General features: G+C 32.7%; 1 protein-coding gene across 10 annotated transcripts in view; it reads left to right on the top strand.

Annotated features, from left to right (window-relative positions):
• The first annotated feature begins 4,262 nt into the window (after positions 1-4,262).
• The window catches only part of THEMIS (thymocyte selection associated), a 208,748-nt gene continuing 200,141 nt past the window's right edge, over positions 4,263-12,869 (top strand). For all 10 annotated transcript variants that reach the window (XR_012433424.1, XM_005551773.5, XM_045391557.3 and 7 more), the window contains exon 1: positions 4,263-4,479. Coding sequence is in view for 7 of the 10 variants with exons in the window: in XM_005551773.5 (XP_005551830.3) it covers positions 4,389-4,479 (91 nt within the window). In the remaining 3 variants the exon portion in view is untranslated. The remainder of the gene's footprint in view (positions 4,480-12,869) is intronic.

The following is a 12,869-nucleotide window of genomic DNA, read 5'->3' as shown; positions in this document are numbered from 1 at the left end:
ATGTCTTTATTTTGCTGTTGCTTTCATGCTTCTCTGGATTTAGAATATCGAGTTGGTAGTTGTTTTCTTTCAGCATTTTAATGATGCTATTCCACTGTTTTCTACCCTTATTGGTTTTTGTTAGTAAGTCAGCTATCATCTTATTGGTGATCCTTTGAAAGTGATGATTTCTTTTCTTCAGAGTGCATTTAAGATATTCTGTTTGACTTTCGCTTTTTAACGTTTTTAGTATGATGTTCCTTAGTGTGCCTTCTTTTGCATTTATCCTCCTTGGTGGTGTTGGCAGGTCTTTAATCTGTGGATTGATGCCTTTTCAGCTTTGGAAGATCTTCAGCTATTATATCTTAAAATATTTCTTCTCCCACTATTATTTCTCCTCTCATGTTGGGACTCAGTTTACATGTAAGATCTTTCCACTATGGCTGAAATATCTCTCTGGAGAGAGAGAGAGAGAGAAAGAGAGAGAGAGAGAGCAGATCTTTCCTATGCTCCCGTTTCCAGTTCAACAATCCTCTCTTACTGTATGTCCCATTTGCTGTTAAAACCAATTATTGAATTTTTAATTTCAGTTACTGTATTTTTTAACTCTAGAATTTTCATCTGATACTTTCTATAGATAGCAGTTCTTTTCTCTTTCTTGTCTTCTAGTTTTGAACATGTTTATCAAAATTATCTTAAATTGCAGGACTAATAATTCCAATATCAGAATCACCCCATGAGTTTGTCTCTGTGGTCTCCCTTCTCTCTGTCTTTCTTTGTCCTATCTTTTGGCATTTCTATTCATTTCATACTTAATTATAGATGTTGTATTTTTAAATATTATAGAAGTTCTGGCTGCTTTTCTTCAACAGGAGGATTTACATTTGCTTCTATCTGGCAGCGAGAATAGGGGCAGACCACTTTAATCCAGTGAGGGATTGAGCTAATTTTAGTCTAAGCTTCAGTTTTTGTAAAGCTTGTTCTATTTATAGGCAACCCTTTCTCTTAGGAAGCAGCCTTCAGGAGCCCCAACGGAGAACATAAGCATTCTCCTACTTACACTGCTCCCTCCTTGGTGGCCCTGGCTTCCCAGTTCTGCAAGACTGCTGAAAGCATTCCTTGGCTTCTTCAACTTCATACCAATCATGCTCTTGTTTGTGTCTCACACAATCAACCCTGTAGTGCTTTCAATGGGCAAAAATTTTTTAAGGGGAAAAAGTGGTGCTAAGCAACACATTTCTCTGACTTTGCCTGGAGGACTTGCTAAGTCCCAAAGTCCAATTTATTTTGGTCTCTTTTGCTGTGTGAAACTGCCAAAAACTCAACTCAGGTTCTCTCCTCCTGAGCCACCAGTTTTTGCTCTGCTTCTCAGACTCTCTCGGTGCCAATTACTAACTCATAAAAGCCTTGAGGGAAAAGAAGTGCAAAATATGGAGTTCCTCTAATGGTTCTGCTCTGCTTTACAGGATCTTGGCCTCTCATGTTCTGCACCCTGACAGCTCTCTTGTTTCTTAAAACAGCTTTTTAAAAAGTATACAGCTCTTCCAGGTGCCTTTAGTAGGAAACGTGCTCAGATACAAGCTCATAGCCAGAAGTAGAAGTCTTTGAATATTTTTATTTTGCATATTGACTAATAAGTGACCTTTACACACCTAAACCGTTGTTTATTTGAAGTATATGCTTTTTTTTCTATTTTGTTCAAACTCCTTTTTTATTTACAGGAGTACTTCATAAGTTAGTTTTCAAATATATTATTAGTTTTTTCCTTGAAGACTTCAATTAGTACTCAAAAATAGTTATTTTCTTACCCTTTTCCAGCCATTTTCCTATTTTTCCCCTCTGGTTTATTTTTATTTAAATTTAATTTTAAAATTTATCTAACTTTAATTTTGCTGCATGGAAAGTTAGGAAAAAATTTTCCCCCAATTATTTAACAACCGTTTGTTGAAGAAAACATTCTTCCCCACTGCGTTGAAATTTTACCTTTTTCAAATAGTAAATTATTATATACAGTCTGGTTTTTTTTTTTTTTTTTTTTGAATTCTCGTAATTCTCGTTGGCTGCTCAAATCAGGATTTTTTTTGCCTGAGTGTCAGAAGTGATTACGATTTGGTCTAAAGCAGTAGCAGTGGGGATATAGAGCAAAGACAGAGTGAGTGGTACTGAGTATTGTCATCTATAGGGCCTGATGGACTTAACGGGTAGAGAAAAAAAATGGCATCTCACATGATTCTAAGCCTTCCGGCTTGGGAAACTAAGAGAATAGTAATGTCATTAATTAAGATCGAGAATACAAAGAAGATGATTATCACAGAGGGAGTGTCATCTGTTGCGAGAGCAGAAGCAGGTGGAGCCTAGGTAATTGTAAGAGATTGCTGATACGAAATGGCTGTTTGGCTAGTAGGATAGAAATTTGGCTTGGGAATATTAAAAAAAAGAAAAAGTGAAATCCAGCTTGCATTAGATATCAAATGAAATTTATTGTGGTATCAATTCTAACAGATTCATGATTTTTAAGGAGCAGTCCACAGAAGCCTCTTTCATATATTCATCCACATGAAATACACTGCTAGGCTGTAAACTGTGGGGAGGGGTATGGAAGGCAGACAGATCAAGGGTAGGAAATTTTTGGACAAAAAGGTTGCAAGTGAGGAATTTGAATCTAACGATAGTAAGCCTGTTGATGTGGTCAATCGTACATTCTACTTTTATAAAGAAAGAAATAAAGCTGGACAGATTATTGAAAATGTCAAATAGGATTATGAAGAATTGAAACAGCTTTATAAGCTCCATATCAAAACTAGGCAGTATTTATCTTTCTAGGTCATTTACATGATGGCCATGGTAGAACTGAGATGTCCCCTGACCCTCTGTATCTGGCTATGCTCTCTGCAGCCTAAGGCCAAAACAGTTTATAGACAAGAGCCTGGAGTTTAGTTACTAAAGAGAATGTGTAGCTTCCTGACATCTTTCAAGTGTATACATACCAACCAGTATTCTTTTTTTTTTTTTTTTTTTTGAGATAGGGTCTTGCTCTGTTATTTAGCCTGGAATATAGTGGCATATTTACAGCTCACTGTAGCCTCAAACTCCTGGGTTCAAGTGATCCTCCTTCCTCATCCTCCTCACAGCTAGGACTACAGGCATGTGCCACCATGCCTGGCTAATTTTTTAAATTTTTTTGTAGAGACAAAGTCTCACTATGTTGCCCAGGCTGGTTTTGAACTCTTGGGCTCAAGCAATTCTCCTACCTCAGCCTCCTAAAGTGCTGAGACTACAGGTATGAACCACTGTACCCAGCCTCAACCAATATTCTTTGACTTTACCTTAAAGAGACTTAGGAACTACCACCTTTAATTGTACATATTCTAAATATTGTTTCAGTTACATGCAAAAAATAGAGAGGAACAGGATTTTGAAGAGATCGATGTTCATGAGGTTTCTCCTGCTTCCTTTGATGCTGGTAATTTCTCCTCCTAAATTTCAACAAGATCAGAATTGTGGAATTGTGAACTTGGAAGAAATGACAAAATTGATTGGACTCTTCTACTTCATTTCCATTTAGTAAATAAAACAAATGAAAATCAGAGAAGACAAGGCTGAAGTTAGCCTGTAAATCAAAAGCAGAACTAAACCCAGAAAACCCAGGTTTCCTGACAAGTAATTTTAATACTTTCTACTATAGTGTAGAGATTAGAAAACTCATTTTAACATACTTTGTTAACTTACTGTATCACTTTGCATATTCTATCCCTACCCTACCCTCCTTTAAGATTCAGCAAAATTTTTAATGTGGAAGAATAAAAAGTGGTTTCGATACTCTCTCCAGAGTATACTATCAAAATTCTAAAAAGAGCTGACACAAAGCACTTTTATTACCAATTTTAATGTAAAGGCACTGACAGTATGCAAATAAGGCACAAAGCCAAGCTTTAGAAATGAACTAGAGAGATAATGAATTCACATGGTGCCATTTTTAAGATTAGACTTTAGTCCTATGTTCCTTTTCTTTGTTGGTGGGCAAGTCACAAGCAACTCTGACCTCAGTTTTGCTGCCGTAGTAGATGCGCACCTGGATTAACAACGGACAGAATGAGTTACTTAGCACGTCTCATTTTTTGGGCAGTGTCTGTTCACCCCACCCCCATCCTGTTCAACTTCAATGTCAGAAGGAAATGAAGCCACAATGTGAACAAAAAGAGCTGTAACATTTTTTGTCTCCTGCCTCCTCCCTCCCTCCTCACTGTCCTCCCTATATAGAGCTACTCCACCCCACGCTGGCTGTAGTGTGACATTCCTGCCTGCCTGAGGAAGAAATGGTGAGCAGGGGCTGTAATTGCAGACAAGTGTCACCCAGAAGCCACAAGTTTCTGTGAGCACCAGGTCTACAAACTACCCAAGGCATAGCAATGGCATTATCACTGGAAGAATTCGTCCACTCTCTTGACCCCAGGACCCTACCCAGGGTTCTAGAAATCCAGGCAGGCATCTATTTTGAAGGTAAGCACTCTTCAATACCTTTACTGGCTAGAACATTCTTGTAAAGTATACACTCTTGAAAATTGGAGGGGGGGAGTTTTAACAGCAAATATGTTAGTTCTGGTAAAGGAAAGGCGATCACAAAAGAGAGAAAGTAATGAACTGACCAATGAATGGTCAAAAGCCAATGGTGTTGGAGAGGGGAGAAACTAGACAGGACTGTGGGATAGACAGCAATAAGAAACTGAGTGAAGCTTTTTGAGCTTTCTGTAGGCCTTGAATGGTGAACTATTTCTGCGTTTGCTTTGAAATTGGTTGCAATCAAGAATAATAAATTTAGTCATCAATATTTATGTTTCTACAATATAAAAAATAAAATTGAGCTTGCTAAAACAAAAGCAACTATCAAAGGCACAGTGTTTCAGAAGTATTTCCCAAACTTTTAGCTTCTAAATGTTGCTTATACCAATGTTTTTCTCACTCTGTAGTGGCCTAATTCCAAATTCCTTAAATAATGAACATTTTAATTTGAAGGTATAGAAATTATTGCTACAAGATAATTTTTAAAAAATTGATGTTGAAAACTCAGAGTTCAATTAACTTATTGAATAAGATAGTGAGTTTTGGTGTAACTTACTATGTTAATTCAGGTAAAAGAACATTAAAATCTCCAATATACAACCCAGAATCTTTACATGGTTAGTTTGAATACACAGAATACAATGAATAATTTGTAGGTGTATTTCTGGCCTCAAGAGTGGTACAATTGAAGTAATTGTAGAATCAGATCAAGACAAAACTACCAGGAAAATAGTTTTGGTAGGCAGGCCTTTCCTGTTCATAGACAAAATAATGTATTACATATTATGTTGCCAAGTAAAAGAAAGATTAACATGTCAGCTCCAGTTTAAATATATATATACAGACACACACACACACACACACACACACACACACACACACACATACTTGCAGGTGATGAATTGATATGGGCTGTTACCAGCTTGGCATACAATTTTATTTAACTAATTTGTAAGTTGATTTTTGGAATCAGACTATGTTTTGCCATGTGTAATCATATTTTCAGTGTCTCTATTTCTAAGCCAGCCTCAAATCATTTTTTGTCTCATGGTTTGTGTTTTTTAGGCTTTATTTAAAAAGTCTTTATGTCTACTTTAAAAAGATATTTTCCTATATTGTTTTTTTTATCAACTTTACAATTTTATATTTTGCATTTAGTTTTCAGTCTATTTGGAGGACACCTATGAATTGTACAGGGATCAAATTTTAGTTTTCTTTATACAGTTCACCTGATTTCCAGGTACCATTTGCTAAGCTGACAATCTTTCTGCCATCGATTATTGTTGCCTCCTTTAAATCATATTATATGTTCACCTCTGTATCAGTCTGTCTCTAATATATCTCTTCTATTCCTTTAGTGTATTTTTTTCTTAATTGCCCCCAAACACACTATTTTTGTAACTATGGCCTTGGAATATGTGTTAATATAGAAATGATGTATAGACCAATCCCTGTTTTCAATCCTTTTTTCCTAAATTGGCTTAGATATTCATAGACTTTAAAAATGTTTTTATAGATACATAATATATATACATTTTTATGGGATACATGTGATATTTTGATACAGTGTATAATGATCAAGTCAGAGTAATGGGGATATTACTCATCACCTCAAACATTTACCATTTCTTCATGTTAGGAACATTCCAATTCTACTACTCTAGTTATTTTAAAATATATAGTAAATTATTTTTAGCTATAGTCACCTTATTGTACTATCAAACACTAGATCTTATTCCTTTTAACTGTGTTTTTGTTCCCATTAATCAACCAACCCATCTCTATCCCCCTCCCACTACCCTTCCCAGCACTTGGTAGCCATCATTCTACTCTCTGTCTCCATGAGAGCAGTTTTTTTGTTTGTTTGTTTGTTTTTAGCTCCCACAAATGAATGAGAACATGTGATATTTGTCTTTCCGTGCCTGGCTTATTTCACTTAACCTAATGTCCTTCTATCCATGTTGCTACAAATGAGTGGATTTCCTTCTTTTTTATGGCTGAATAATATTCCACATTTTCTTTGTCTATTCATCTGTTGATGGACATTTCAGTTGATTTCATGTTTTGGCTATTGTGAAAACATGTGAATACAGATGTCTCTTTAATATACTGATGTCTTTTCTTTTAGAAATATACCCAGCAGTGGGATTATTGAGTTGTGTGTAGTTCTATTTTTTTTTTTTTTTTTTTGTGAAAACTTCACACTGTTTCTCATAGTGACTGTACTGATTTACATTCCCAACATCCGGTATAAATGTTCCCTTTTCTCCACATCCTCTCCAACATCCATTATTTTTTATCTTTTTGATAAAAGCCGTTTTAACTGAAGTGAAATAACATCTCATGACTTTGTAAATAAGTTTTTCATTAAATCAATTGTTTCTGTAAGAAATCTAAATGGGATCTTTATTGGATTTATTGATTTGGTAGATTAAGTTGGAAGGAATTGACATTTTATGTTGTTTTCAGAAAGAACATAGTATGTCCTTCTGTGTGTCCAGACTGTCTTCTTCATACCTTATTATTTTACTACTATGTTGTACTTCAATTAAGAGGGGAAAAAAAGTAAATACCTTGATCATTCTCACAATGTAAACACATTCATGTAACCACCACCCTGGTCCAGAAATAGAAAATTCAAAGTATTCCAGAAGCCCTATCCTGTGCTCTTTCTCAGTCATTATCTACTATCTCCCTCCTCAGTCATTATCTACTATCTCCCTCAAGGGTAACCATCATCATGACTTTTGTCAAATGGAAAATTACAGTATGTATTCTTTTCTGGTTGGTATATCTATTTAACATTGTATTTGTGAAACTAATCCATGCTGTTTTATATAGTTCATTCATTTTCAGTACGTATGTTATTCCGTTGGATGAATATACTACAATTTATATATTAATTCTACTGCTTATAGGCATTTGGATTATTTCTGGCTTGGAGTTTCCAGTAATTTTGTCATGAAAATTCTTGTACATGTGCGCCTACATGTATATGTATTAAATAGGGCATAAAAGTAAGTGGGATTGCTATGTCATATTGTATGTGTACATTCAGCCTTGGAAGGTAATGAAAAACAAGTTTCTTAAGTAATCCAATTTACTTTCCTAAAAGCAGTATATGTGTGTTCCGATTAACTCATTTGCTTAGTAACACGACGTTACCGTCTTCTTAATTTTAGTCATTCTGGCAAGAGTATAGGGGTAGCTCATGGTTTTAGTTTTCATCTCCCAGATGACTAATAAGATTGAGCACCTTTTCATATATTTCTCGGATTTTTGGAGATACTCTTTTTTGCAGAGGTGGTTTATATCTCTTGCTCATTTTTCTGTTGAATTTTATACATTTTTGTTATTGATTTGATGAAGTTTATGTGTATATATATTTGGGATGCTCAATCTTTGTCAGTTTTCTGTGTTGCAAATTACTTTCTGAGTCTATAGCTTCATCTTTTATTTTCAAAATTGTGTCTTTTAATGGATGAAAGTTTTCCACTTTAGTGTTAGTGTAGTCAATTTGTATTTTCCTTTTTCTGTGTTGTCAACAATTTTTTTCTTTACCCTGAGTTCATGAAAATATCTATTATCTTCTAGAAATCCTATTGTTTACCCTCACTTTTAGATCTGCAGTCTACCTGGGTTTATGTTTTTGTATATGGTTTGAACTTGAGAGCAATATTTATTTTTCTCTTCTATAGAGTCAATTGGTGCAGTGATATTTATTGAAAAGCTGCCCTTTTTCTATCATCTTACTCTGTTAAACTTACTCAGAAATAGTGTCCGTACACGACTGGGTCTTTTCCCTTTTATGCTGTTCTATTCATCTACTGCTATCCTTACATCAATTTTTTCCTGTCTTAAGTAATGTGGATATGCAATATCTAATATATATTTTCTATTAGATTATATATAATAATATGCTACAGAACCATGGTTCTGAAACTTGGCTGTGCATTAAAAATACCTGGATTGATTTTAAAATATAAATGCCTAGGTTTCTCCTCAAGAGATAAAGATTTAATTGTGTAAAAGGTAAGGCATCACCATCAGGTTTTTGAAAATCTTCCTGATGATTATAACACACAGTCAAATTTGATAACTACTACTTTAGAATAAGTTCTCTTGATTTATTATTCCCTTTTAAGTTTGGCACTTTGAATTTTCACATACATTTTAGAATTAACTTATCAACTTCCTCAAAAGTCCTCCTGGAATTTTGATTAGCTGTGCATTGGTTTGGAGAAAATTGGCATCATTTTAAATTAAGTCTTCTGCCCCACTAATCTGGCACAGCTTTCTAGTTATTTAAGGCTATTTCATTTCTGTCGATAACATTTTATAATTTTTGTGCAGATCTTGTATTTTTTTCAGATTTATTCTTAGTAATTTGATTTTTTCATGCCATTTTAAATGATATCTTTAAAATCATTCATTTTCTCTTTGTTGTACTTATCGAATTTTAAGAATATATCTTTAACTTATTTTGGATATGTTATGTGTACATTTGTGTTGTCTGTGAATACTGATGGATTTTGCTTCTAGTATAATACTGAATAGAGGTAATGATAAAAAAAAGATCTCTGTATTTCATTCATGACCACTGAGAGCAATTTTCAGTAATTCGCCGTTAAATATGTTTGTTTTAGGTTAAACTAGTTCTAGTTTTCTAATAGGTTTTAAAAACTTGAATATATGTTTGACATTTATCAAATATTCTCTTTGTAACTTTTATGATAATCACATGGGTTTTTTTTACATTAAAAAAGTGTTAAACAAGCTTTTAATTGTGGAATACAACCAATTGGGTCATATTTCACTGAATTTGGCTTACTATTTTTTTGTTGTTGTTGTTAGAATGTTTGTATCTCTTTTAGGGAATGATATTGGCTTATAGTTTTGATTTTTTGTAATATCCTAGCCAGGCTTTATTATCAAGTTAGTTGAACTTATGGAACTTCTTGGTTAGTGTTTTGTTATTTTCCTAAAGATTTTATGTAACTTTGGTGTTATTTCTTATTTAAATATTTAGTAGAATTTTCAACGAAAGCCTCCTGAGCTGAGATTTCCAATATAGAAATGTTTTTAATTATCACTTCAATTTTTTAATAGTAAAGTATTTTCGTCCATGAGCATAGTTTATCTCTTATTTAAAAAAGAGAATAAAATATCTTCTACGTAATTTATCACAGTTTAAAAAATTATCTCTATAGAGTTCTTATGTATGCTAGCCTAGTTCCTAGAATGCACACACACATACTTATATCATGTGTGTATATATATTACTATATTGAGATCATATTTTGTCTGTTTTCCCATTGGTTGTCACTAAAATGAAGAAGTGCAGTTCAATATGATTCGTAATATTTATAAATTCCCTTGTTGATTCTATCAGTCTATATTTTTTTCCACTGGTTTTCTTAAATAGATATTAATATCAGAAACATCAAGTTGTGTCTCTTTCATACCACAAATGTTTTTTCTTACCTTTTTATTATAGACTAGAGCCTTCAGTATTATATCAAGCAATAGTGGAAATCTTTGTCTTTTTCCTCGTCATAAAGAAAATCATCTAAAGTTTCTTGTTAATATATTATGTACTAAATTTTGGTGTTTAACCTTTACTCAATTAAGGAAGTTCCCAACTATTCTTTGCTTTCTAGGTGTTTTCATAATAAATAGGTATTGAACTTAATCAATGCTATTCCATCATTGATTAAGATAATAATGTGATTTACTTTCTTTAGTGTGTTTATGTGAGTTAACTTTAAAGATTTTTCAAATGTTGGAGGATCCTTTCATATAAATATATAAATATATATATTCATATAAATATATAATGTATGAATATATATTCATATAAATATATATTTTCATATAAATATATAATATATGAATATCCATATATTTTCTTATAAATATATATATTTTCAAAAACCATATACTTTTTGAAATACAATGTAGGAATTTGACATTATATTTAGGATTTTTACATTTAATCATAATTAAAATGAGCCCATAGACTTATTCATTTTAGATTTTAAGATAACATTAGCTTCCGAAAATGAGTTACATAAATTTTGTTATTTCTATTTTCTGAGATAATTTTCTAAAAATAAGTTTAACAATCTTCTTAAAAATTTGTTAGAGTGCTCCTGGATGACCTACTAAACATGGAATATTTTTGGAAAGAAGCCAGAATTTGGTTTTGTTAATACTCTCTATGTCTTGTATCTTTTATTATTTCTGATTCAGTCTCATTTGTTTTCTTGTTTGTTTGTTTTCTCTCTTGCTCCTTTTCCAGCCTCCTATGTTGAATCGGCAGCCATGTTTAATACCTTGTTTGCCTCTTGATAAGTGTGTTTACATCTATAATTTTTCTCTAAGTATTTTTAAACTGTTTCCTATAAATTTTGCCATGTAGCATTTTCATTATTCCTCAGTTCTAATTATAATGTATTTTTTTAAATCCAATAGCTATGAATTTTGCTTATTTAGTGATCAGATAAGATTTTGTTTGCTATCCTTTTGCTTTTAATTAATAATTTTATTGTATTTTGTTGGAGATGGATAATCTTTCTTTGGAATTGATTGTGGTTTCCTTTACTTTGTGGTATGAAACATGTTCTACTTTGGAAATACTTCCTGTGTGCTCAAAAATAGTATGATTTGTTTTTTGGTATAACACCCCTCTTTATATGCCAAATAGCTTGAGTTTTTATTTGTTTTGTTCAGATCATTTCTCTCCCTGCTTAGTTTTCATATGCTTAGTCTGTCATTTACTTTATCAGTTGTACATCTATCTAGTTCACTCTTCATTTCTGTCTTTTATTTCATCAGATTTTTTTTTGAGGTTCAGTTGTTCCATGTGTTAGAGAGTTACATCTTTTTACTACATTATCATCCTTTTTCCTTGATGATTTTTTTTTCTTTAGGTTCTATTTTGTTAGACAACGTTACTACTTCAACTATCTTTTGGTATATCATTTTCTAAGCATTTGTTTCCAATATTTTGGGGTTTTATTTTTTGTTTTATGTGCAAAGAAACATATTATTTGTCCTCTTTCTGCCTTTTGTGTCAGTTCACGCAATGGAGCCAGGTTCCAACCATCCTGTGGTGATGGTGACTCTGTGACACATTTTGGGGGATGGGAGGTTTGAGGGAATTTGAAAAAGGCTGATGTCAAATCATGTGAGGTTCTCTGGTATTGGATTGAATACTCCCCATTCACAACCATGGTTGTAATAGGGAGAATGTTCTTCTCAAGAACATGTTGCTCAAGCATTTATTATTTTAAGAGCCCTATTGATGTTAAGCATTTATGCCCTATTGATGTGAAGCACAGAATTGTGGGTTATAAACTCAGGACTCTGCCTCCTGGATAAGTTATAAATGAGAGGTGATTCCATGGTCAACTTAAAACATTGAACATTTGTCCTCTGTTACGAAAAATGGGTTTTATCATAACCCTGAGGTAGGATGTGAAGATTAATTGAACCATGGTATATAAAGAATTTAGCAAAATGACTGGCCCAGAGTAATCTTCCAGTAAATCGTAACTATTATTATTATTACCTTAATGCTGGCATATTGTAAAGAAACTGGGTAATTATTTCAAAAATTAAAACAAAACTGATTTGAATTTGTCTACTGCTGCATACACCAACATAAATTAAATATGAAGAAAAATAGTAAAAGTAAAACAATAACAATGAAACCAATTAAAGAAACCACATAAAAATGTGAAACTGAAACTTTAAAAAGTGAAAAAATTAAATTTATAAAATAAAAAACTTCCTTATTCCAAAAAAAAAAAAAAACCCAAAATACATAAATGTGGAAGAAAGACTAACTCTACACTAGGGGAATATTTACGTAATATAGAGCAGACAGACTATAAATATCCTAAATGTATAAGGAATTACTAACAATAAAGAAAAGTGAATATAAAGATGTAAAAGGCAGTTCACATAACACACTAATATTAAAAAATTCAAATTTACTATCAAAAATGCAATGAAACAATAAATCATTACTTCTCTTTCAGGTCACAGGTATTAAAAGATTCACAAAAGTCATTGTAGGCATGAATGTGTGAAAAGGAGCCAAGGCACCCTTGGTGAAGTATAAACAGTTACAGACTTTCTAGGTTGCAACTGGGTAATATGTATCTACAGAGAAAAATGTTTATAAACATCCAACCTTTAGAAATTAATTTTAAATATAATTACAAAAAGCAAAATAATGATTATATTAGAATGCTCATAGAAGCATGTTTTATAGAAAAACATTAAGGAAGCCTAGAATGGAATAGCTTACATACATTATAATA

The sequence above is a fragment of the Macaca fascicularis genome, chromosome 4 (genome assembly GCF_037993035.2).
Source record: "Macaca fascicularis isolate 582-1 chromosome 4, T2T-MFA8v1.1".
NCBI lineage: Eukaryota > Metazoa > Chordata > Mammalia > Primates > Cercopithecidae > Macaca > Macaca fascicularis.
Note: the sequence above shows the minus strand (reverse complement) of the source record. Positions and strands in the feature narration are given on the sequence as shown.